This window comes from Triturus cristatus, chromosome 8, assembly GCF_964204655.1.
Source record: "Triturus cristatus chromosome 8, aTriCri1.1, whole genome shotgun sequence".
NCBI classification, from domain to species: Eukaryota; Metazoa; Chordata; class Amphibia; order Caudata; family Salamandridae; genus Triturus; species Triturus cristatus.
The window spans coordinates 1,614,884,192-1,614,909,867 of record NC_140591.1 but is presented as its reverse complement, the minus strand read 5'-3'; the positions used below and the strand labels follow the sequence as shown (position 1 = coordinate 1,614,909,867).

The 25,676-nt window shown below is 46.5% G+C and overlaps 1 protein-coding gene across 2 annotated transcripts in view; it reads left to right on the top strand.

Annotated features, from left to right (window-relative positions):
• The window catches only part of TRIM3 (tripartite motif containing 3), a 306,160-nt gene that overhangs the window by 208,923 nt on the left and 71,561 nt on the right, over nt 1-25,676 (top strand). For both annotated transcript variants that reach the window (XM_085623533.1, XM_085623532.1), the window contains exon 6: nt 4,246-4,969. In XM_085623533.1, the coding sequence (XP_085479659.1) occupies nt 4,246-4,969 (724 nt within the window). The remainder of the gene's footprint in view (nt 1-4,245; nt 4,970-25,676) is intronic.

Here is a 25,676-nt window from a genome sequence, read left to right as displayed (position 1 = left end):
GGCTCTGGTACCCCACTCTCATTGAATACTCCCTGTGCCTTATCGTCATGACCGCTGGTTATTCTGAGTGCACCTGCAAACTACCCGACATCCAGCTATCCCCTATGTGCCCCTTTACTTGTGTGTGCCTTTGAGCGTGTGTGCTAAAGAGAACCCTCGAAGTCGCTTGATGGGTGTTCGTGCAAACGCCAAAGACACTGTAACCCGCCATTGGGTGTGACACAATATCAGGGGCAGGCATTAAGTGGGCCGGGTTCTGCCGGTGCTCACAACCGGCACTTCTAAAACGCAGGTGTCCAGACGGGTCCCTATCGGGCTCTCTGTTTTTGCCCTCATCCTCAGGGTGAAACTTCACTGCCTCTGAGGTAGACTCCCCACAGTTCTCTCACTGTCATCTTATTCAGCACTGAAGCATTTTCAATATTCGATCAACGAAGCCGTAGTTGCTTATTTATCCATGGAACTAACAGTCATTGACAAAGCCTCTAATAGTCCTGATTTATTGTAGGTGTAATGTTACTTGTTGCATTATATATCTGGATGCAATGACAGAAGCTGCAAAGTACCCGTCGGGCGGCACACTGTGCTAAGCGCAGGTTTTTAGCAGACGTGTTTCAGCGCCCCGCCCTTAACTGGCCACGCCCCTAAGAGACCCCTCAGTGATTTCATCCCACTTAAAGCCCTGCATACAGTACAACCAATATGTGGATGTGTGATACTCCCTGTGGTGTGCACGTGCAACACAGGCCCCCTCATTATCAGGACGTGTGGTTGTTGGACAGCCACGCAAACCAACTCAGTGTAAGCGCTTTATTGGAAGACAGCCTAACGTGTGTGTGTGTGTGTGTGTGTGGGTGTGTGTGTGTGTGTGTGTGTGTATATACACGTGTGTACTCACAGAAGATAGTGTTGGCAAACGGTTATTTGCTCTAGGGCAGTGCGACCGGTGCCACTGCACCGGGTGCTGACTTCGGGTGGGGGCGCCCTATTTGCAAGTACATTATTGTTTTAAAAGCACCTGATGGTTTCCTGGCCTCCTGCAATTTTCAGGCAGCAATAAAAATGTCAACATAACTCCGGTGATTAATGTTCCTGCTGGAGAGAGATCAGAGTTTTGTCTAGTGGAAGTTTTGGCTTATCATAAGGTAGCACAGAGGGTTAATGAGGCTGCTGTAGAGAAAATGTGCCGTGCAGATCAGAAAGTGCACATAATGTGAATAGGTCAGTGCTTTACTGCTTCTGCCTGAGAGACCCTTTTGTTACTTGCAGTTTCTAAGGTAAAATCGTAACCTAGAACAGTGCGCTGTTAACTGTCATCAAAGAGCAGCGTGCAAACTGCAAGGCATAGATTAGAGCGTTATGATTTTTACCCTCTTTCATTATCCTAATGTTGCAAGAAGGGTAGAACCCCCAGCCATGGTGTTACTTTTCAAATACCGAGTTTGTGCTTCTCCAGACCAAGCACTCTTTAACTATCCTGCCTACCAGTATGATGACATGCGACTCCCACACCTTGTGTTCCTCTGTCTTATGTAACATTTCCTGACACTGATTTACACACCTATGATTGATTATCTCTGTGCAATGTGTGTGTCATGGAAAGTGCTCGGACACCCTACACTGGTATGAGTGGCGCTATCAAATGAACTGCGTCTGATTGAGAGTGGTCATGGAGACTTGAGGGGCACTGTTGAAGGGTGGTAGTGAGGGAATAATCCGTGGCAGAGGTGGTCACTGGGGGGGCACCAACAAACATTGTCACACTGGGCTCCACCAGCGCTAATGCCATCCCTGGCTATTGGATCTATGATGCGTCTCTTTACAACACCCATAGAAAACAAACATTGTGCACAACTGTAAGTCCCAGCAACCAGCCGGTGTGCCTCTGTATGTGTGCGTCTTCATGACAACTGTAGCAACCAGCTAATGTTGTGTGTGCTGTCCTGTGCAGGACAGCCCCAGCATGCAGCTACAGTCTGCAAGTGTAGAAGTGCAAACAGTTTTGTAGTTCTACACACAAACCCACCAGAGCTCATGGCTTCCAAGTGTGCTTTCATGACAGACCCAGGAAGCAGCTACGGCCAGTGTGCATACAACGCAATATGAACCGTGATATAATATGTTTGTATGTGCTCTCATTGGAGGCTACAATAGCAGCCTTGTGTTAAAATAACCTGTTCCTTTACAACCAACACAGTGTGTACATACAAGGCAGCCCTAACAATTGGCGTGTGCGTACACATACAAGGCAGCCTTAGCATACAGCTGTGTGTGTCTTTATTCACTTAAAAAGAGCCCGGCATGTCTGTATTAAAGGCATCGCATACAGTGAAGCCCCAACCAACCTCAGACAAAATGTGGCCCCTACCGGGAGGTTATGTACTCTAGACCTTGCTGCAAGCAGTGCTTGTTTGCTGGTTGGTAAGATAGGCCTAGCAGCAAGCTACCACTGCTCACTTACAGGCCTGTTCACAAACTGCATGTTGTAGAGCATGACGTAGTATTACAGTAGGACAACTTATGGGCAACAAAATCTTATTCACAAACACTTTCACCTCTCATCTTCTCTGCCCCTCAGCGCACATAGTTCACATTTTAGTAGTAAACGTGGGCGGGACCAGGGCAGTGGCTGGAAAATGGGGAATATTTACTACTAAATGTGAGGGGCTTAGGGCCATTTAAAGAGAGGTCTAGGGAGGGACATGATATTGCAAACGCGTCCACAAAAAATAAGACCATCGCTATTCACTAATTACACTCCTGACGTCACTGAGGTCCTTACGGTGTCAAATGAGGCTTAAATGTACTCCTGCCCGGCCTCGGAGGAAGTCAGACAACACACATGGCCAACCACTGGTACTTTGCCACATGTTAAATTAATTCAATTATTTTGACATTTAAATCACATACATATATTTGTTTAATGTTAAAGAATGTATAATTATTTGATTATTTTAAAAAGTAAAAATAAACATAATAAAAATGTAAACAAACATAAAATAAATATAACAACTTCTAACCACATCTCCCTCACTTTCAATAAAAATAAATATGTGAATGAGCGACACTTTTAAAATTATTTAAACTTATTTATTAATTAACATATTTTAATTATTTATGCAGTAAGTATTATTTTATTATTTTTTTAAATAAAGAATTCTAAACTTTAATCATTTTCCCTATACTTTCCACAGAGAGATCTCAGCCACGGTGGAGAGATCGTCATCTCGTATAATGTGTAGTTACCACTAGTAATTCCTGTGTTGGGAGGCCCCACCCCTAATTCAAGGGTGTGGAGACTTGTAAATCTACATCTAGTTGTAAACCTAGACTCGGAAATGGTGAATAGCAAAAAAGTGTAGCGTTACATGTAGGTGTAGTAGTAAATACGCATGAGTAAATATACATGTGTATATTTGCCTTTGTAAATAGCCCTCTTATTTTATTGTGTGAATGTTACTTGGTCCCTTCGGTGAGTGTGAATGGATTGAGAGACGCATGGAGTCATCTTGGTCAACAGGCCATGTTTCCCCACAGGAGACTCATTTTGAAGAGGAGAGGGTAGACCAGGCTGCTTGGATTAGTCCATCGCTAGGCTGGTTAATAGTATCTAACATGGGCTCCGATAGTGTGTGCTGTGCTCTTTCACTGCACCTTGTTAGCAATAACTCGCTTCTAGTGGGCGACCCGTAAAGTCTCCTGAAGGAAGTCTTCAGTAATCACTAGTGACCTGGTTTGGATCTGTGACGAATGATGTGAAGATGAAATTCTCGAATTGTGCGAAAGTGCCTGGTCAGCCATTCCAGTCCCACAGATTTTGAGGGTTAAAGGGTATGTGTAGAGTGTCTTGGTATAGGAGAATGGGCACTATAGACTGTAGCTGAAGGCGGATGAGGAAGTGAAAGTCTGGTGTGAACTCTCCCCTGCTGTATCACCTCTTGTGTTCTGTCCTTCTTTCATGTTTCCATTTTTCTTAAGAAATGTATTTCCCCCAGTTTTCTAGAACCATAGATACAGTGACAAAGGGCCACAAAGTCAATTAAATGGTCAACCCACTATCTATGTCTGTTTTTCTATCTGTCTTTCTCCTGCGCTCCTTACATCGTCAGTATATGGACATAGGTGTGTTTTGCATCTGAGCTACATTTTTGTTCCTTCATCTCATTGCTGTTTCTTCCTTTTTGCTCTTAACCTTCTCCATGGTGATCCATCTTCCAATTGTCCCCTCTCTCTCCACTCCTGCAGGTGCTGCAGTCCCAGCTGGACTCCCTGCGCCAAGGCCACGAGAACATCAAGAGCAGCTGCAGCTTCACGGAGCAGGCGCTCAACCACGGCACCGAGACCGAGGTCCTGCTGGTGAAGAAGCAGATGAGCGAGCGGCTGAGCGAGCTTGCGAGCCAACGCTTCCAAGAGCAGCCGCATGAGAACGACCAGCTCGACTACATCGTGGAGACGGACGGCATTCGCAAGTCTATCCAGAACCTGGGCGTGCTGATCACCACCAGCGCCATCGCCCACCAGACTGTGGCCACGGGAGAAGGCCTCCGCCACGCCATTGTCGGGCAGCAGACTTCAGTCACAATCACCACCAAGGACAAGAGTGGCGAGCTGGTGAAGACGGGCAATGCCATAATCCACGCGGAGATCGCAGCGCCCGATGGCAGCTTTGTGGAGGGGGAAGTGGTGGACAATAAGAACGGCACCTATGAGTTGGTCTACACTCTGAAGCACGAGGGCGAGTTCGGCCTCGCCATTCTCCTTTACGACCAACCCATCAGAGGCAGCCCCTTCCGGGTGAAGGCCGTGAAGCCCTCCGACATCCCACAGTCCCCCGATGACGTCAAGAGGAGGGTGAAGTCTCCCAGTAGTGGGCACATACGTCAGAAGGCGGTCAGGCGCCCCTCCAGCATGTACAGTACGGGGAAGAAGAAGGAGAACCCCATTGAGGACGAGCTCATCTTCAGGGTGGGTGAGTAGTGGCAAAGCAATCCAGGAAGGTGTGCGACTATGTGCAGATGAGAATATGAGCCAAAGCCAGAAGCGGAAGCGAGGTCATAAAAGCTAGTAAGAAGGGGTGTGACTATGTGCAAATAAGAATATAAGCCAAAGTCAGAAGCGGAAGTGAGGTCACAATACCTTCTAGTAAGGGGCTTGGCTATGTGCAGATGAGAATATGAGCGAAAGCCAGAAGCGGAAGTGAGGTCACAATACCTTCTAGGAAGGGGCTTGGCTATGTGCAGATGAGAATATGAGCGAAAGCCAGAAGCGGAAGTGAGGTCACAATACCTTCTAGTAAGGGGCTTGGCTATGTGCAGATGAGAATGAGCCAAAGCCAGAAGCGGAAGCGAGGTCAGAATACCTTCTAGGAAGGGGCTTAGCTATGTGCAGATGAGAATATGAGCGAAAGCCAGAAGCGGAAGTGAGGTCACAATACCTTCTAGTAAGGGGCTTAGCTATGTGCAGATGAGAATATGAGCCAAAGCCAGAAACGGAAGTGAGGTCAAAATACCTTCTAGGAAGGGGCTTAGCTATGTGCAGATGAGAATATGAGCGAAAGCCAGAAGCGGAAGCCAGGTCACAATACCTTCTAGTAAGGGGCTTGGCTATGTGCAGATGAGAATGAGCCAAAGCCAGAAGCGGAAGCCAGGTCACAATACCTTCTAGTAAGGGGCTTGGCTATGTGCAGATGAGAATGAGCCAAAGCCAGAAGCGGAAGTGAGGTCAAAATACCTTCTAGGAAGGGGCTTAGCTATGTGCAGATGAGAATATGAGCGAAAGCCAGAAGCGGAAGCCAGGTCACAATACCTTCTAGTAAGGGGCTTGGCTATGTGCAGATGAGAATGAGCCAAAGCCAGAAGCGGAAGTGAGGTCACAATACCTTCTAGTAAGGGGCTTAGCTATGTGCAGATGAGAATATGAGCGAAAGCCAGAAGCGGAAGCCAGGTCACAATACCTTCTAGTAAGGGGCTTGGCTATGTGCAGATGAGAATATGAGCGAAAGCCAGAAACGGAAGTGAGGTAATAAAACCTAGTAAGAAGGAGTGTGACTATGTGCAGATGAGAATATGAGCGAAAGCCAGAAGCGGAAGCGAGGTCAAAATACCTTCTAGTAAGGGGCTTGGCTATGTGCAGATGAGAATATGAGCCAGAAACGGAAGTGAGGTCATAAAACCTAGTAAGAAGGGGTGCGGCTATGTGCAAATAAGAATATAAGCCAAAGTCGGAAGCGGAAGTGAGGTCACAATACCTTCTATGAAGGGGTTTGGCTACGTGCAGATGAGAGTATGAACCAAACCTAGAAATGGAAGTGAGGTCACAATGCCTTCTAGGAAGGGGCTTGGCTATGTGCAGATGAGAATATGAGCGAAAGCCAGAAGCGGAAGTGAGGTCACAATACCTTCTAGTAAGGGGCTTGGCTATGTGCAGATGAGAATATGAGCGAAAGCCAGAAGCGGAAGTGAGGTCACAATACCTTCTAGTAAGGGGCTTAGCTATGTGCAGATGAGAATATGAGCGAAAGCCAGAAGCGGAAGTGAGGTCACAATACCTTCTAGTAAGGGGCTTGGCTATGTGCAGATGAGAATATGAGCGAAAGCCAGAAACGGAAGAGAGGTCAAAATACCTTCTAGTAAGGGGCTTGGCTATGTGCAGATGAGAATATGAGCGAAAGCCAGATACGGAAGTGAGGTCATAAAACCTAGTAAGAAGGGGTGTGACTATGTGCAAATAAGAATATAAGCCAAAGTCGGAAGCGGAAGTGAGGTCACAATACCTTCTATGAAGGGGTTTGGCTACGTGCAGATGAGAGTATGAACCAAACCTAGAAATGGATGTGAGGTAACAATGCCTTCTAGGAAGGGGTTCGGCTATGTGCAGACGAGAATATGAGCCAAATCCAGAAACGGAAGTGAGGTCACAATGCCTTCTAGGAAGGGGTTTGGCTATGTGCAGATGAGAACATGAGCCAAATCCAGAAGCGGAAGTGAGGTCACAATACCTTCTAGGAAGGGGTGTGGCTATGCGCAAATGAGAATAGGAGCCAAATCCAGAAAAGGGGCATGAAATCAAATAACCGTATAGGAAGGGGGGTGGCTCTATGCATATGCAAACAAAATCCAGAAAAAGGATGTGAGATCAAATAACTGTCTAGGAAAGGGTGCTGCTAAGTGTGAGTGAAAATGAGCTAAATCCAGAAAAGTAAGTGAAGTCACATAATTGTTCAGGCGAGGGTGTCGATGAGCTAAATTGGAACAAGAAGTGAGGTCAAACAGCTAGGTAAGCCGGGGTGCGGGTATATGCACAGGGTGTCAAGGAATAGAGCCAGATCCACAGAAGGAAGTGAGGTTAAATACCCGTCTAGGAAGGGGTCTGGCTACATGACTGTCTCGTACAGGATGTCAACGAAGAGAGCCAAAAACATACCAGGAAGTGAGGTAAAATGACAGGTACGGAAGGGAGGGGCTATACAAGCAGATAAACATATAATATATTTAAAGACTATTAAGGGATAAAAAATATTCTAGCTATCGCTACAAAGAATTTTCAATTCTATTAAGGACACGGAGGCGAGGATTATGCTTCTCTTTGCTTTACTGCAAACACAGCAGCCGATAAACAACTTTAAACATAGCATACTCCAGAAGTACAACCCCCTCTACAGTATGCACCAATCACCATCAGTCCGATATTGTATATAGTCTGTAAAGAGCATATCACTTTCTCTTTCTTTGCAACAAACTTTTAACACAGTCGACAAACTTGACTGCCGAACACTGGACCACCGATTTCTTCATCGACGAGAGTCCAAACTTGAGCACGGAATTGCATCATCAGAAGCAGAGTCGCTGTCACCTATGCCGGCTTGTTCTGTTCTCCTGAAACGAGAATATATGTCGTAATATACCATTCACCGAATGTATGGCCACAACAAAAAATGGGCGGGATGAAACCCTATATAAATACATACCATCAACATCATTATCAACAATATGACAAAGTCCAACAATATAGTGCAAAACACAGTTTCATGGGTGGGATAATCCTCGCCTCCGTGTTCTTAATAGAATTGAAAATGTTTTGTCGCGATAGCTAGAATTTTTTTTATTCTATGTCAGTCCACGGAGGCTCAGATTATGCTATTTTGAAAGTTGACCCACCACATTAGTAGCAACATCTACAATTGGTTTATGATAAAACGTTTTGAATGTAGACTCAGAAGACCAATCCGCCGCAGTCATGATATCCTCTAAACCAGAACCTGTAACCTAAGCCTTGGAAGCCATAGCCCCTCTCACTGAATGAGCGCCAAAGGCTGAAGTGTCAATATCTGCCAACTGCAACAACCAGGAGACCCGACTGGCCAGAGTCGCGGCAGAGACTGGGCGGAAAGGTTTCTGTAAAGAAATCGACAACTGTCCTGCAACAGCTGTCCTAAATTCTCGAGTGCAATCTTCATAACACTTCAAACATTGAACAACACATAATTTCCTGTGATGTGGAAATGCAGGGTAAGAAATACATTTAGAATTAGTTTTAGTGCGTTTAGAAATAGTAAACGACACCCCCGAAAGAGTGAAAACTCTACCCGCTATGTCCAGGGCACGAACATCTGAGACACGTCTACATGATATCAAACATAACAAAAGTGTCAATTTGGCCGATGATTGCTTACGTGAAAGACCTTCATTCACCGGCCAATTCCGAAGGAAACGTAACACCACATTCACATCCCACAACTGAGAATATCGGGGTGTGCGAGGATTTAGCAACCTGATACCACGTACCACCATACAGACCAGTGGATGCTCCCCCACTGGTTTGCCATCCACATGTGGATGACCCGCCGAAATTGCTGATCTGAAATTGTTAATGGTCCTATACGCCAAACCTTTACTAGCCATCTCCGCTAGGAAGTTAACAATCATATGGATACCGGATGCCAGGGGATCCCCTTGTCGTGCAGTACACAAACCAACCCATTTATGCCAAGCAGATTCATATCGCTTATGTGTAGAAGGCGCCCAGGATTGGGACAGGAAGTACAAAGTGTCCTCCAAAACTCCTGGCATCTGCCAACGTCTCTGGAAAGTCTCCACGCCATGAGGGACAACAGACCCTGTAGGATTAGTGGATGAGGTTGACCCAGCGGATCGGTTAGAATCTCGGGAAATGACTGCAGTTGAACTGGGAAGGCACACGACAGGGCCAGTGCTGCTGGGAACCACGTTGTGCTCTCCAATATGGAGAGACTAGAATCACCTCCGCACTCTGTCTGCGGATCTGCGCCAAGGTCCTCTGAATCATGGCAAACAGGGGAAATGCATAAAGCATGCCCGTCGTCCAAGATTGAAGAAAGGCGTTCGAGTTGCTCGCTATAGGGTCCGGCCGCCAACTGTAAAACTGGGGCAGTTGTGTATTGAGCCTTGAGGCAAAAAGATCTACCGTACAAGGGCCCCACTTGGCGTTGAGTTGATAAACTCTGGGATGAAGACGCCAATCGCTGGAATCCTGCAGGAAGCTGGAGTTCCAGTCCGCTACCACGTTGGTGCAGTCCGGAATGTACTCCACTGTCACCGATATGTGATTCTGCAGGCAATAGTGCCAGAAGTCCTTGGCTATTTCCACTAGTAAGCGTGACCTCGTGCCACCCAGACGATTGATATACGTACTGCTGAGACATTGTCCATTCGAAGCAGTATGCAACAACTCGCCTTGTGTGAAGACAGAGTTCGAATTGCAAACGAACCCGCCAAGAGTTCCAGGCAATTTATGTGGAGTTTCAGCTCCTCCGGTCTCTACCGTCCCACACCGGGCTTCCCAGCCCCACCTGCTGGCATCTGATTCAATCACTATTTCCGGGGCTGACGCAAATATGGCCTTGCCATTCCAGGCGTCCATGTGATCTAACCACCACAAAATCTCTGTCCTCGCCTCCTGCGTTATCAGAATCTGTTCCGTATAACTGTGTAAGTGTAGAATTTTCCACCTCTGGAGTGCCCTGTAATGAAGGGGACCCGGGAAAATAGCTCGAATGGACATGGCTAGCAGACCCACCAGTCTGGCCAATGTCCTAAAGGATATAGTCGTAGCAGACAACGCTTTCCTCAACTCTTTCTTGATGGCACTTCGTTTCTTGAGAAGCAACAAAAGTTGAGCAGAGACTGAGTCCACCTGGAACCCCAGGAACTCCATCGACTGTGACGGCACCATGACAGATTTGTCTACATTGATGACGAACCCTAACTCCTGAAGGAGTTGCGTCGTCCAGGCTAGATGACGAAGTACTGTAGTGGTACTCTGAGCCATTATCAGGATATCGTCCCAAGTAGATAAGCCTGACCCCCCAGCTCTCTCAGAAATTGTACTACCGGCTTGAGGAGCTTGGTGAAACACCAAGGGGCGGACGAGAGTCCGAATGGCAAAGCGGCATACTCGTACCAAACGCCTCCCCACTGAAATTGCAGGAAACGCCTGTGGGGTGGAAATATAGCAACTGCCAAGTAGGCGTCTTTTAAATCGAGATGCGCCATCCAATCCCCCTCTAGGAGTAGATCCTGAAGTAAGTGTATGCCCTCCATCTTGAAGTGGCGATATACTACCCAAGAATTGAACTCTTTTAGATTCAACACCAGACGATAACCCTGATCTTTCTTGGGTACGAGAAAAACCGTGCTGATGAATCCGTGGGCGTGTGTGGCATAGTTTGCACAATAGCCCCTTTCTGCATCAGAGATGCTACCTCGTCGTCTATGGAAGACCTCTCGACATGGGTAAAATGAAGTGGGTGTGGTACGCGTGTCTGTCTGGGAGTGTCGTAAAAATCTATCCGAAAACCTTGAACCGTCTGTAGTATCCAAGGGTCGCTTGTTGGGGTTCTCCACTGGTGAGCAAACCCAGCAATCCGACCCCCCACCTTGACAACTCCTGAAGTAAATTTACCTGAATAAGAGGCGTCTGTCATTGTTGTGACCTCGGTATCCTCCTTTCTGGCCTCTGCCTCTACCTCCACGGTTCCTGGTGGGGTAAAAGTTGGAGCGGTGGGAGCCCCCACGTCCGCGCTGCTCTGTGCCTCTTGAGGTCTGATTGAAACCACGGCCGGCCACCCGACCCCTGGAGCGTCCAGCCCTGGTAAAAAGGCCAGTGTTGAAGAGTAACAACTCTGGACTTTGTCGAGAGCAGAAAAGGTGGAGACGTATTTCCCTAGTTCCTTAACAAACTCCTCTCCGAAGAGCAAACCGTTCGCCATGATTACCCGCCTCCGTAGAGGCCATGTCTGCCAGTAGTGGGTCGATACGCATCAGAAAAGAACGCCGTCGTTCCGTAGACACGGCACAATTGGCATTGCCTAGAAAGCAGAGAGCCCTCTGCGCCCATTCCAGGATCTCTGTCGCATCCAGTAGTGTGTTGGACTCCTTGGCCTGCACTGCCGCGTCCAAGATTTTTGTGAGGGGCCCACACACGTCGAGGAGTTTATCCTGACAGCCCCTCCCATGCCCTGTCCAATCCTTTCTTGGGGTCTTTGGAGAATTTTTTGAGGAATGTGGCCATGTTGGGATCCAGCTCTGGAGTCTCCGTCACCTTGCCTAAGAGGGCTGGCCTGGGGCATTCGGACCTTAGGACAGCGCTCACCTCGCGCTCGAAACCCTGCCGCAGATTGCCTTGGACGTAATGAGCCACTTCTACGCAGGGCACCCACTCGGTGGACCGTGGGTGTACAATATTATTCGGATTGAAGAGCAAGTTCTTGCTGGGAGGGAGGGTGTTCTCTGGTTGTGTCTGATGCTTCTTCTTTGGTGCCTTCTTAGGCGCCTCCGACTGGTCGGAGTCAGAAGTGTCTGGGAGTGAAGAGGAGTCATCATCATCATCGCCCTGATACTTCAGGGCAGCGCTAGATGACGGACGAGAACTCCCATAGCCTCCATGGTCATTAAGGACATTAGCTGCCATCCTGGCAAGCACTTCTGATGAGTGACGTTGTGACGGACTGCCATGTGAGGTTTTAAATTTACGCTTGCCATAGTTTTGCAGGGGTTGCGTAAATAGCTTTAAGGCTTTAATTAACGCCTTTTTCAATGAACCCTGGACGTGGGAATCGAGGGCTTCCACCAAGTGTTCCTCCAGATGGTGCTCATAGGGCACCTCATCATATTCCACATCATCCGCATATTCTGCCCACTGGTCTGCCTCCTCGGCGTAGTACGCCATCTGGTTAACTTAGGAGGGCGGAGGAACTTCAGGAGGGGGGAACCAACCCAGGGGTGTCACTGACGGGCAAGTATGCACAGAACAACCAAAAAACCTGAGTCAGTGTTGAAACAAGTAATAGTGGAGGGAGCCACCCCTATTCCCCTTAAGGCAGTACCCTGCAATGTTTTTGCGCCCCGTCGGGCGTTCTTGGGATTGAGGGTAGAGGCAGAAGCGGTCCGCAGCGCGTGAAAACCCGATCGATAAGAAAATCTCCGATGCGGGTGTTCGGGCATGCGCGGACCGCGTGGCAACAGAAAGCGGCACTACCCCCTCAAGCACGCAGCGCGCGTCTGTCCCGCTCCCGCCCCACGGCCCAAAGTTGCCTGCAAGCGCCGTAGCACGAATGAAATAAATTCAGTCCAGTAAATTAAATAAACAAATGCAGTAACAATTGCGTGACACGCGCTGCAACGCCTGCAATCATCGCGCTAACCACCAGAGTCAATCAATCAATAGAGAGTGTAAAAGTCACTTAACGCGCTGCTGCTGCAGCAAAGAAAGAGGTAGTGATATGCTCTTTACAGACTATATACAATATCGGTCTGATGGTGATTGGTGCATACTGTAGAGGGGGTTGTACTTCCGGGGTATGCTATGTTTAAAGTTGTTTATTGGCTGCTGTGTTTGCAATAAAGCAAAGAGAAGCATAATCTGAGCCTCCGTGGACTGACATAAAATAGAACAAATGCCAGAAAGGAAGTGACTTAAAACCGCCCGTCAGGAATGGGTGTGGTTAAATGAGGACATGTAAGATAAGCTCACAATCAGTCTCAAGAAATAGAGTGAAATTCAGAAAAAGACATCATGAAATTGACGTAACACTGAATCTGGGCAAGAATTGGGAGATACGCAGGAGAGGAAAATTATCCTATTTTTCCAACACTGAAAACTTGAAATGACGTAGTAACATTTAGGAGTTATATGCAGCAAGAGGTGATATAACATCACTGCCAGGACACGATTGGGGGAGTGGGGTGGGGGGTGGGCTGTTACTAAGATGGAAGTGATTTAATGCACAGGCACAACCCAGGGAAGGATCTGACCCTAATGCAGAAGTGAAATTAAACTGAGATTTGGGTAACATTTCAGCCCAAAATTCAAACAATGGGCTGAGTTACGTTTCAGTTTAAAGGAAGGTATCTACTCAGATTAAAAAAAGCTCAAAGAGACGTTGCATACAGGAAGCAGGAAGTGAGTTATTGCTACCACTCAAGAGCAGATTTGGCCGTAAGCAAACGCAAGAAGTGATTTAACAGGAAGCGAAATAGCATCACCGTCCAAGTGTAGAGGCACTCGTAAATCGAGAAGGGGCAGTATATGCATTTGAATAGAAAAGTAAGAACCCCTGTGAAACCGGAAGCAGTGTATCGAGGACTGGAAGGAACTACACCGGAGGCAGGGGTACTCACGGTTCTTAACCTTTCGGCTTCTAAGGACTCCCACTTCATCATTACCGGAACCCAAGGACCCCAAGTGAGTCCTTAATGGAAGTCGGGGGCCCTGCCTAAGCATTTAAACTGCAAACCAAAACCCCAAAAATACAGAACCCGGCATTCATCAACAAATGCACAAATGATGAAATATTTTATTTATTTCACAAACAAATCTAAAAAAATCAAAATGTTAATTTTACTAGAGAGGTTGGAGCATTTCTAGGTTGAATTGAGGCCACGCATCGGCCATACTATACTCTGTTTGAAGCGGTTGTGCTGCGCCCACAGATAAACCTCAGCACACAAACTACATTTGTAGCCTCCAATTTCAAGTTCCCTCACATTTGTAGAACGGTTTAATGTTCAATTGTACATTGTTCTTCTTTATTTATATACACTTTATTAATTTATAGATAAAATGACATTTCCCAAACTGTGGCAGACCCCTTGAGTGGGCTTGGTGGACCCCCAGGGTGCCCGGACCACAGATTAAGAACCACTGCATTAGAGAGTTCACTAAACTGGGAGTGAGGTACTGTTGCAAAACGAGAAATGATGTAGTGTATCCAGAAAAGAGCAGTTATTAAACCGGAATGTGGGTAACATTACAATTCGGAAAGGGATGGACTAATAATTAGAAAAGTCATTCGACAGGAAGTGAGGTAAAGCACCACTGAAATCTGAGAAACGTTGCACTTTAAAAAAAAAAAACAGAGAATTATTTGGAGGTTTGGTTGGTGTTACATTTTATGATTATGTCCACGCTCTGTGGGATAATGTGCTATTCAAGTGGTCAAACGGCACCACTTTATTCCTTTAATATTTGTCTGATGTTCCTCATACCTGCCAACTTGAAGAACTTTCTCACTCGTGAGCAGGGGGCGGGGCCTTGAAAGGGGCAAGGCCTCCTGCTGAGAAGTAGCCTGGGGGCACTTTTGAACCTCAACTGACCCCAACCCCCTCCTCTCAAAAAATAAATAGAAAGCTTGGGGGTCCTGATGTCCTGGGGTGTTTTCACACCCCTTAATGGACGTCGGTAGCTCAAAGTCTCGGAAACAGCTGGAAAACCACTAGAGTGGTTTCTTAGCTCCTTTTCCTGCCACCGTGTGATGTCGGCTCCTCACCGGGAGACCGTGTGATGGGCGCCGACGTCGTGTCACAGGTATGGTTCCTACATGGATGTTTTGGAATACAAAGTTTTGCATCACGCGCGCACCAGTCTAGACGCACATGTATGCTGCCCTCTAGGGGCCTGGGCCGGAATTGTTTCTCTAAATACGTAAACTATTTCGCTTTGGGCGTTGGTCAGAGATATTTCGGAAACACAGGGTTGTGATTTACACCAGATGCGAAGGGATCTGTAACAAAAGAGTGAAGTAAACCCACGCATGCGTTGCATTTCTATGTCTTAAAGTAGCTCATGTCGCACCACAAATCTGTTGTGTGATCAATTGATGCGTTCATTCGGATTATGATCCGGTGTCGGAGCCAGCACGTGTTTTGTTAGCGCCCTGGTTACAGCCATTGTGGCAGAGAGGTGTCTGGCAGACAGATCCGTGTGTGCGGCGGAACCGTTTGTTCCAAAACTAGACCGATAATGCACCAGGGAAGTTTGTATGTACAGTAAAAGAGTGGGCAGAGCAGAGTCTGGCCGGCGCCGAGTGGAACAAAAAAGAAAACTAAATAACAAAGGCTGGGACTCTGGAGAGCGCTGTATTATAGCGTATTGTGGCGATTATGTAGCACTTAGTTGCACAGATAAGCTGCTGTACACTACGGTCTGTGTAATGATGTGTGTACAATTGTAAGTGTAGGCATTCTTTGCGGTGTGAAGTTCGTAATACCATGCCACTTGATGCCCTCGTGTGAGGGGTAGGGTGACCAGATCTTGAGAACCAAAAACCGGGACATTTCGGAAAAATGGAAGAAGGACTACAATTTTTCATGCACGGAATGGCGCAGAATCAGTGCTTTAAATGGGCCAGTACTTACCGGTACTGAGTACCGGCACTTTTATATTTTCTCCCCTTGAGAACCGGGACCTTTCCTCGGAAAAGGAGAGTACCGGTACTCATGACGGCCCGGTTTTGACGCGGTTGGTGCTGAGCTCCGTCCTTGGCAGCTCTTTCTGCGCGGCCTGCAATGGGTTAAAGCGCCTTTGAAACGGAGCTGAAGCCTGGGCTGCGCTGGTTCAAAAGCGCCAGCACAGCCGCTCGTCCTCAGTAGAACACAGAGCTGCGTGTGCCTCTCTGGAGTGAAAGGTGGAGTATCGCTGCAGGGTGTCTTCAGAGGGGGTCGGAAGGTACCTAAAAAACCTGATGGGCGCGAGTGTGGACCACATTGTTCAGGGCATGCAGCTTGGTAGCATGCCCACTGTTTTAAGCGCCCGCAAATCTTTTGAAAGGGATTTGCATGAAACTAAATCCCTGCCCTCTAGATTAAATCAATGCGTTTAAGCTTTTTTTTAAAAACTGCAGCACTAGTACTGATTCGTCAGTGTGCCATTTATTGATAAACATTAGTTATATAACCATAAACTTAGGAAAGTTCTATGTAAATAGTTAGACATTTTTACAATGCATGCATATTTTTTGCATACAAAGCTTAGAAAGGTGAGAAATAGCCCCGCCCCTTGCCCCGCCCACTACCCCACCCCCAATCCACTGCTTATTTTTGGTGAGTTTCTGCACTTATTTTTTTCCATTTAAAGCACTGCGCAGAATGACCGCTCTCATCAACATAGGATAACAAAAGATGCATTAAGAAATGAATAAAATGTAATTTCTACAACCAGCATACCTATTAATCAAATTGCTTACTTATAACAGCTGCTAACTAGCTCAAATTTAGAATACCCCCAAAAAATGCCTCTCACTGTTTTCAGTCAACCCCTTCTAAAAACCAGGACAAGAGGCAAAATTGTCAAAATCTACTGGGACAGCAGGTGGAAAACTGGGACTGTCTGGCCAAGTCCGGGACGTCTGGTCACCCTAGTGAGGGGGGAAGGTGACTAGACTAGGGGGAACATTCCCTGCTTGAGGGCCCATACCTAGCGGACCTACCTGATTAAACTCTGCGGAATCGATCTGGGACACCCACGCTGTGTCTCTCCCCCGCCGCCACTCACCTCCGTTGGCCGCCGTTGGGGGAGACTACAGCTCCCATCATCCTTAGCTCCTGCCTTCCGCCTCATTTCCGGTCACCTGCACGCCTGGAGGCGCTACTTTAACGAGCGGCTCCCCCCGCGAGGGCGGGCCGTCTGTGGCCGCCAGGGGCCAGAGGAGGCCGGGCCGGGCCACCCCCTTTATATTTTTTGATAAGACCACTATTGCAAGGTACTGTGACATTTACATTTGTAGGGACTATTAGTGTTGCTGTTGCAAGTTGTGGATTTAAGTTCGTTGCACAACATTGTGCACTTCGTACCCTATCGTCCCAGGAATATTGGTGAATCACAGACTTGTGTTGATATACAATCCTTACTAATTTGTGTTTTAAATAAGGGTTGTGCTGTGGTCTACTCTTGTTTTTTAGCGCATGTGTAATGTTTAAATAATCGAAATCATTTCATAGTAAGTGCTATTTTAATTTCAATTGGCTGTTTTTGTTTGTCATATATTTTATCTATTGTATTCTCAGGCAACATGTCCAAGTCTACTGGGACCCCTCGCCCCACTGTATCTACACTTGACAATTACTTGGTCAAAGTTGTAGACAAGATCAACAAGGAACGGAGATTATCTCTGGGTCTAGCTAGTAATGACAGACCGGAGATAACAAGCCAATCAGTTCCTGCTGAGATCCACCCTTTTGATGATATCCAAGTCTCGGCCCCTATAGTCTCTCCAGTGAGGGAGGGTACATGTGTTATTGAGCCAACTCAGGTCTCCCCGCTAGAAGCTGATGTCGCTGGGGTATCTGATACTCTTAGGTCTTCCAACGAGATCGTTGTTGTGACCCCCGTGGTTCCTAATATACATAGGGTGTTAAGATCAGGGTCACATCTTAACAGACCGTTTTTTTCTAAAAAAGGGGACCGTAAAAGAAAAAAGAACATTGTTTCTGTTTCCAACACAGGCCCCTCTGAACATATCTGTTCTAATAATGAGACTCATTCTACCCATTTGACATTAGCTCCTGACCAGCTCGAGCTGCTAATTGGTATGATTGACAGTAAGTTAAATAATATTATCATACCTCTTTTAGAAAAACTCGAGGCAATATCTAGGGAAGTGAGCAGATTAGGCGAAATGGTACAATCCGGTTTAAACTCTAACAATAGCCCTCAATTGCCTGTTGTGGCAAACGGGAATGTAGGCTTGACCGGTAAAAGCATGCAACCCCCTTAATAAGCAATCTAGTAGTGGCCAGCTATGCGTGGGCACTAATACTCCCACACAGTCAAAGAGTAGGATTTTTCCTGCTACTGAACGACAAGGTTGTGTTGGCAATGTAACACGATCTGTTTCTGGGAGTGAACTTAGTGTTATCCCAGCTATACCTGCTTGTCCTATTGGTATCACCCCAAATGTAGATACACATGCCCCGGGAAGTATGACAAGGACATCTGGAAGGGGGATTCTTAATAATCGAAGCCTTTCGCAACCAAATCTGCCCCCTGATTGTGCACCATATGTGGCTGTCCTGACTAATGTACCACCCATCAGAGAGGATAGGCCCTACCACTCTGTGGAATCACATGATTACCTTAAGAACAAAACTGTGGCATGGCTTAACCGCGAATGTGGTTTTCCGGTGGCTATGGCGGATCAGATTTTGGCTACTACTAGAACTAATTGGATTGGAATGTCCCCTAAAAACATTCCTGGGGATTGTGTTATTATAAATTTTAGTTCTCCCCACCTTGCCACGACAGCTCTGATTAGAGCTACGTCCCGCCCTAGTATTGACCAGGGGATTACACTCCGCCCCCTTGGCTTTTTCTATAGTCAGCATATAGAACACTTTACAACGCACCGAGGGGGAGGGAAAATAAGGAGGGAAGGGGTGTCTAGCTTGGTAAACAGTTTTCAGATAGATACTGCTAACCGTTTTCAATGCTTGAGTGGGTTGGACCAAAATGATTGACAGGAGGACAGTGTTGTTTTAGGATTAATAGAAGAGCCCATATTAATGGATAAGATGGACGTCACTGAAGTCTGTTTGGATTTTGAAATAGAGGTGGGTGTGGTACCACTGGTAACCCAGGGGAATCAAGTCCTATTGGATATAGGCCCAACTGTATGTTTCCCTGGGGTGGAAGAGGCAATTCCTGGGTCAAGTATAATTTGTATGACTAAGGGTAAAGAAGGAGATCTAGTAGGCCACCCTGAGTTATCCAAGGATGCCCCTATCATCGTTACTCCCCAACAGGGCGGTAATTGTATTAATTTGGGATCAGGTATCCACGGCTCCTCCGGATGTTATATTGTAAGTTGGAATATCGCGGGAATTAGATCAAAATCAGATAGTCTGGGGTGGACGGAATTTTTAGATCTTTTTGATGTTATCTGTCTACAGGAAACTTGGTGCACCGACTTTAAAGGCTATTGTGGTTTTAATTCATATCAATTACCCGCTACCGCCTCAGTATCTGGAAGAGCCAAAGGGGGTCTACTCGTTTTGATTTCAGTTAAAGCCCCTTTGTCGGTTATTAAATATGTTCAGGTTGGGGCTCACTCCCAGCTTTTATGGCTGCACATAAGTCGAGGTAGGAACATTCTTTTAATTAATTTTTACAATAATATTTTTAATGATTCTAGGGATCAGCCGGTTAAGGATCTTTTAAGGGCTCTGGTAGACTTCTTTAAGGAATCTAATGAAGCCTTTGAATTGTTTTTGGCCGGGGATTTTAATATTACTACCTGTCCTTTCTCAGAGGTTAATGTCTGCGAGTTGGTGGACGACCACGAGGATGGGATTCTTCATTTTCAACATAATCATTACGGAGACGCCCTAAATAACCTTCTTGCTACATACAATATGTGTATTATGGCCAATGAGAAAAATTCAAAGGGGGAGATTTGTCCTACCTTTACAGGTCGGGGAACAAATTCAATAATAGATTTTATTTGTATCTCCCCGGGTCTTGAGGCTTGGATTACGGCCCCTAAAGTAATTGACATCCAACTTAGTGACCATAACTGCCTGGTCGTAAAGGTTATGTTATGGGATAAGGATGATGCCAGTACTCTGGGCCGTACTATCACTAGTATTGAGGCCGAACGCCCCAATGGTACAAGACTTAGATGGAAAGGGGACAAGGCCGACATTACGTCTGATTTTATCATCCACAGTTGCCTAGAAGATATTATCGCGATCCTAGAAGACAACTCTGGTTCCCTTGGTTCTATAGAGCATTTTATCAATATTAATGCGGCCATCAACTCCAAACTTACCAGTACATGTAAGCACAAGGAGGATCGACCGCGGGGTTGGTTCAACTCAACTTGTACCCTGGCCCTGAGGGAATTGAAATCTGCCCTATCAACCAAACCTAGAGATAGGGGTCTGGTCGTAGACTTAAGAGCCAGATATAAAGAAACCCTCAAACGCAGGAAATTAGAACTCCAGCAGGAGGCATGGGACAACCTGACTAAGGCGGCTGAACTGAATAATTGTTCCTTGTTCTGGAAAACTGTCAATTCTCCATTCCTTAAAGATGACAAAATTCCGGAACTAACCTCGAACGTTATGCAGGCAGAATGGGTCTCGCATTTCTCAAATTTTTTTCAGTCAGATGGTGTTTCTCATGTTTTGGAGAATAGATGGCCGCATCTTTTATTACATTTTACGGTACCAGAAGTTTTAAATAGCATTCGGGACAGCAAAGGGGGTAAAGCTCAAGGCCCAGATGGGGTACCAATTGATGTATACAAGTTGGTCCCAGAAATATGGGGGCCTTTGCTTACCAATATTTTTAATTCAGCTGTTAGTAATGAAATGCCCCCGACTTGGGAAGAATCTATTTTAGTTCCAATTTTTAAGAAAGGTAATCGTGGGGAAGCCAAGAACTACCGACCAATTTCCCTGCTGGATTCCTCCGTAAAAGTTATGAGCCGAGTGCTCTTAGTGAGATTGGAGGAATGGGTGGAGGAAAACGGTATTTTAGCTGAGAGTCAGTTTGGTTTTAGGAAAGGTTGTGGCACGATCGAGCAGTGTTTAAATTTAGAGCTGCTCATTAGCAAATATACTTTGGCCAAGACTGGCACGATTTACCTCTGCTTTGCAGATCTAAGTAGTGCCTTTGATCTGGTGGATCACGGCATTCTTTGGGCAAAGTTGTTAGAAATGGGGGCCCCGGATGGTATTATCTTCTTTTTAGCACGCCTATATACCAAACTGAGAGCATGTGTCCGCTATGGATCACAAGGCGAATGCACTCCCATGTTTAAGATCGGTCGTGGAATACGCCAGGGATGTGTGCTAGCCCCACTGCTCTTTATACTTTTTATTAATGAGATTGATTCCTTTCTGAAATCCTTGTCAGTGGACGCTCCCAAAATTAACAATGAATATGTCCCTGTGCTACTTTACGCGGATGGCGCGGTTTTAATCTCACGTACACCATACGGTCTCCAACAGTTGCTGGATGGTTTTATGCAATTTATCAAAAGCAGAAAGTTAGTTTTAAACAAATCTAAAACTTATGTAATGGAATATGGGCGCAGGCAAGGAAAGAAACAGCCCTCCTTTTATATAGAGGGCCAAAAGGTCCAGGCTGTGGATAACTTTTCGTATTTGGGGGTCACTTTTTCAAACAAAAATTCTTGGGTAAATGAGCATAAGAATGTACGGTCTAAAATGGCCAGGAGCGCGTATGGAATCTTTACCATGGCAACCAAATTGGGAGATAGGCGGGTTAATGACATGCTGAAAATATTCCAATCACGTTGTGTTTCAATTGCCTTGTACGGAGCTGGTATATGGGGCTATGCCCCGGCAGGATCTCTCCAGGTAGAGGAAAATGATTTTTTGAAGAAACTTTTGTGCCTACCAACCTCTGTCTCAAACGCCTTAGTGCATAATGAATTAGGCATTGACTACCTTTCCGATTTGATTTTACTCAGACCATTGACCCTATGGCGCTCCATATGGACCAAAGAAGAGACCTCTCTGTGTAGAGCTATTATCTCTGATTGTCTTACTTTGGACCACTATACCAAAATCCCTTGGTTAAAGTATGTAACCGATAAATTTCGGGAGATTTATAATATTAACATTACTATGGATCACCATGGGGCAGATATGTTGTCTAAATCTGATCTTAAGCGGTGTTTTCTACACCAGGCTTCTACCAAACGACACCATATTAGCCTTAAGCTTTCATCTTATGCCCATTACCATGAAATGAATGAAGTTGTGGGTTATCAACCTTATTTATCTCAAGTTACCTGGAAGGCACACCGGTATGTATTGACCAGGTTTAGAATGGGAGTAGCCCACAACCTGGTTGCCTTCCCGTCCTTGAACCTACCCCCAGCTGGTCCATGTCCATGTGACAACTCTACCCCCCAAAGCACTGTGCACTTTCTTCTGCTTTGTCAGTTGTATAAATACCATCGAATAGCATATATAAAACCCTTGTTTGTCAGATTCGGGGTCAAATCATTACGTGACTGTATGTGTTTACTTTTTAACTTGTATCACCCAGATGTGTGCTTTTATACGGCTACTTTTCTTCTTAAATCCATTAATGTCAGGAAAAGTATGCTCTTTTAACTATTTTAAACAATGTTACACTGTCGATTTTTCTACCTCTGTTGTCTTTAATCATGTTGTCTTTTTAACTGTGCTTTTATGAACTTATTTTATGTTCGAATAAAGCCAAATGAAATGAAATGACTAGACTCCGGCGGGGTGAACACACCAAGATCACACGGGACCACTTGTCCTTGAGCAGCCGAGCTTCCAGTATTCTGCTGAGCTGCACGGGCTGGAGGGGGAATTGATAACTTTGTAACTTCTTCTCTCAGAGGCCGGTCATGTGACCTAGTGCTCGTGAAGCTGCCAGGAGCCCCGCCAGATTTCACCTCTTTCACAGCGCTCTCAACTGGCTCCATGGCCGTTCCATGCAGGCCTCAGGTCTGGTATGTGGCTCAATGGCCATATGAACACCTGTGTAATTATGAGGAGAGGAGGTCCTCTTGCAAATCCTCTAGGCGGGGTACCGAGCATAAAAAAAAAAAAGCGATGGATGGAATGCTTGAATTAATCTCAAAAACTGGTAATTATGCAGGGCCCCATTCCAACCCATCGCTTTTTTATGCCCACCATCCACTTCGGACAGGAACCAGCCATATGCAATTCAGCTTTGGTTTTGCTCCAGTATGAACAATTCAGCCGAAAGTTCCAGGCCAGATCCCTCTGTACTGAAATACATGCAGCGCAAAGACCCGGCACGGCCTATTGAGGCTTTGTCAGTAGAGTGCACCCTGGTTCCAATGGCGCCGTCAGTACAGGCCCACGCCTGGGCACACCTGTCACACTGAGCAATGCAGAAAAGTGATGGCTGGAATGCATGAAGTGCTCTCAGCCGCAGGGACTGCCTCCCAGCACGCCTTAACATTGATAGAAAGATCCTTCGGGGGTGAGGGGGCTCAGCTAGAAAGGCATTTACTTGACTTTGTTTATCTGGACCAATCTGGGATCCTTAAATCCAGAGACGAACATCAGACGTCATCAGGAGGTCCACGAACCAGGGTTGATATAGCACGGAGGCTTTTGGCTTTACACACCAATAGGCATTTGATCAATCAATCAAGCATTTATAAAGTGTGACAAATCACCCGTGAGGGTCTCGAGGCCCTGGAGAAGTAGGCACCCTTATGGAGGTTGATCAGTTGAACATCAGGTCTTGAGATCGTTCTGAATTGCTGGAGCGACGATTCGGTCCTGAGGTGCAGGGGGAGGTTGTTCCATGGCTTGGCTGCCAGGTAGGAGCAGGAGCGTCTTCAGCGGTTGGTTTGGCGGATTCATGGGGTGTCAGCGACGTAGAGGCAGGCCGATTGAAGGTGTCTGGTCGGTTGGTGGTAGGTCAGGCGTTTGTTGATGTATTCTTGTCCTAATCACGTTGGATGCTCCTGGCTGAGGTCCTTGTTACTTTTTGGCTTGAGGCCCAAAAGAATTTGTCTCATCTTGGCCAATTACCGGATTCTGCCTGCTAAGATCAGGGAAAAGAAAAGCCCCTTAGGTAAGATGCTTCAAGGCATGGTACTCGGCCGGGCTGCCCTCGCTCCCCTCTGGTGTCAACCTCCATCATGGAATCTTCACGTGTTTGCAGTCTGTAAGGCTGTTTGATTATTGGTCTTTAGATGGGTCAGAAGCGTCATACGTTGGTGCTATATACTGGTTTTGTTTTGTCTGTTCACACTGCAATGTGTCAGTCCCTCGGGGTTATTGAAGCTTGACAATTTTTGCGGAATGTCAGCACATGCATGTGAGGTGGAAAAGACTGTTTCAAGTCTGTGAAGCTCTCGATTTTATTTAGGAGGTGCAAAAACTGCAGTCACCTGTATATTTGTTACCAGTGTGTTCCTTCCTGTGTCACCGCACCTTCCCGCCCCACTCTACCATCACAGATGGGGCGCGTTGGCGATCTCATGGGTTGGGAGATTGCCATGCATCAAGATACATTCTCTTCCATGATACTTTATTTTGTTCGAGTCTTGCCGATTTTGACATGCTTGTTCATATTAAAATGGATTCAGTCAGCACTAATGGGCTTTATGTGAATGTTCAAGCCTCCAGGGGTAGGCAGACATCCCTGCCTCTTGTTTGCAGGGGTTGGGTGGACTGGCTAGTCCACATCTGGGTAGACCGTAGCGGGTAATCTCTGTGCTGCCTCTGGTGGGTCTGACCGGTAAGCCAGGCCGGTGCTCACAGGAGCTTGCCTTCACGAACCTTCACGGCTTCCAAGACACATCCCTGCTGCATTTGTTACCCTGAATTACAGGGAGTTGGTGCCTTTCTTCCCATTCACACTAGCACTTGATAACCTGATTTGGAGGTGACCTGTTTTGCTCTGAGGAGTGCAAGGATGCCTTTGAGTCTGGGATAGGAAATGGTTCCACTATATGTAGATTAGAAATTGGGCCTGAATTTAAGATTATTAGGGGCAGGCGCTGAGAGAAGTGCTGCAGTTGACATTAAATAAAAACCCAATAAGAACACTGTCCACGAGTAAGCCACTGTCGCAGCTCTACAGATTGTAAAATACGGCAGCTCTACTCCAGCCGGCTGAGGCTCTTCCGGGGTTTGGAGAGGGACCTGGGACCTCGACCGGTTTAGGGCATATGACAGCACATAGTTATGATGGCGCATACATGTTCCACCTGCTTTCTAAACAGAGCAAATTCACTTTGTGCGGATGGTTCCTTAAGCCCTCAAGGCTCACTGAATTATTTAGCTTTTCTGATCCCATTATCTTCTCAAAAAGAAGGTGCACAAGCTTTGCCATGTCCGATGATGTACATGGTCCATGAGAGCCACAAAGTTCAATGGCGCCACCTATCTATGCTTGGGAGCTGCTGCAGGAACAGGTTCTGCATCCAGTCCGGTGCCTGAAGAAATGAAATTCAAAATGTGAGGGATCCGGGATTAGATAATGTCCACCAGAAAGAGCGTTGCCGAAGGTAAATAACTTGTTACATTTGTTTTAGCCTTCCAGACTGATCATAAGCTTGTAAGTACCATGGACCACTCGCATGTGAAACATGTTCTTGGCACCTGAAGGCTTATATGCCCCAGACACGTCTCAGAGGCGTGGACAAACATAAGGAACACAAACTTTGAACACTTGAATTTTAGGTTTTTTGTGCCCTCTCCAACGCCGGAACTTCAAGGGAACAGGTGTGGTATCCTTCATGTTGGGAACCTGCCTCACATTATAGCATGCCGCGGAGTCGGGAGTTCCTTGTGTATTGGAGGCCAGAGTGAGGCAGGCTGAGCGTGGAAGGGCACATGCCCCATAAGGAGGTCTGGCCTTGGTTTAACTGT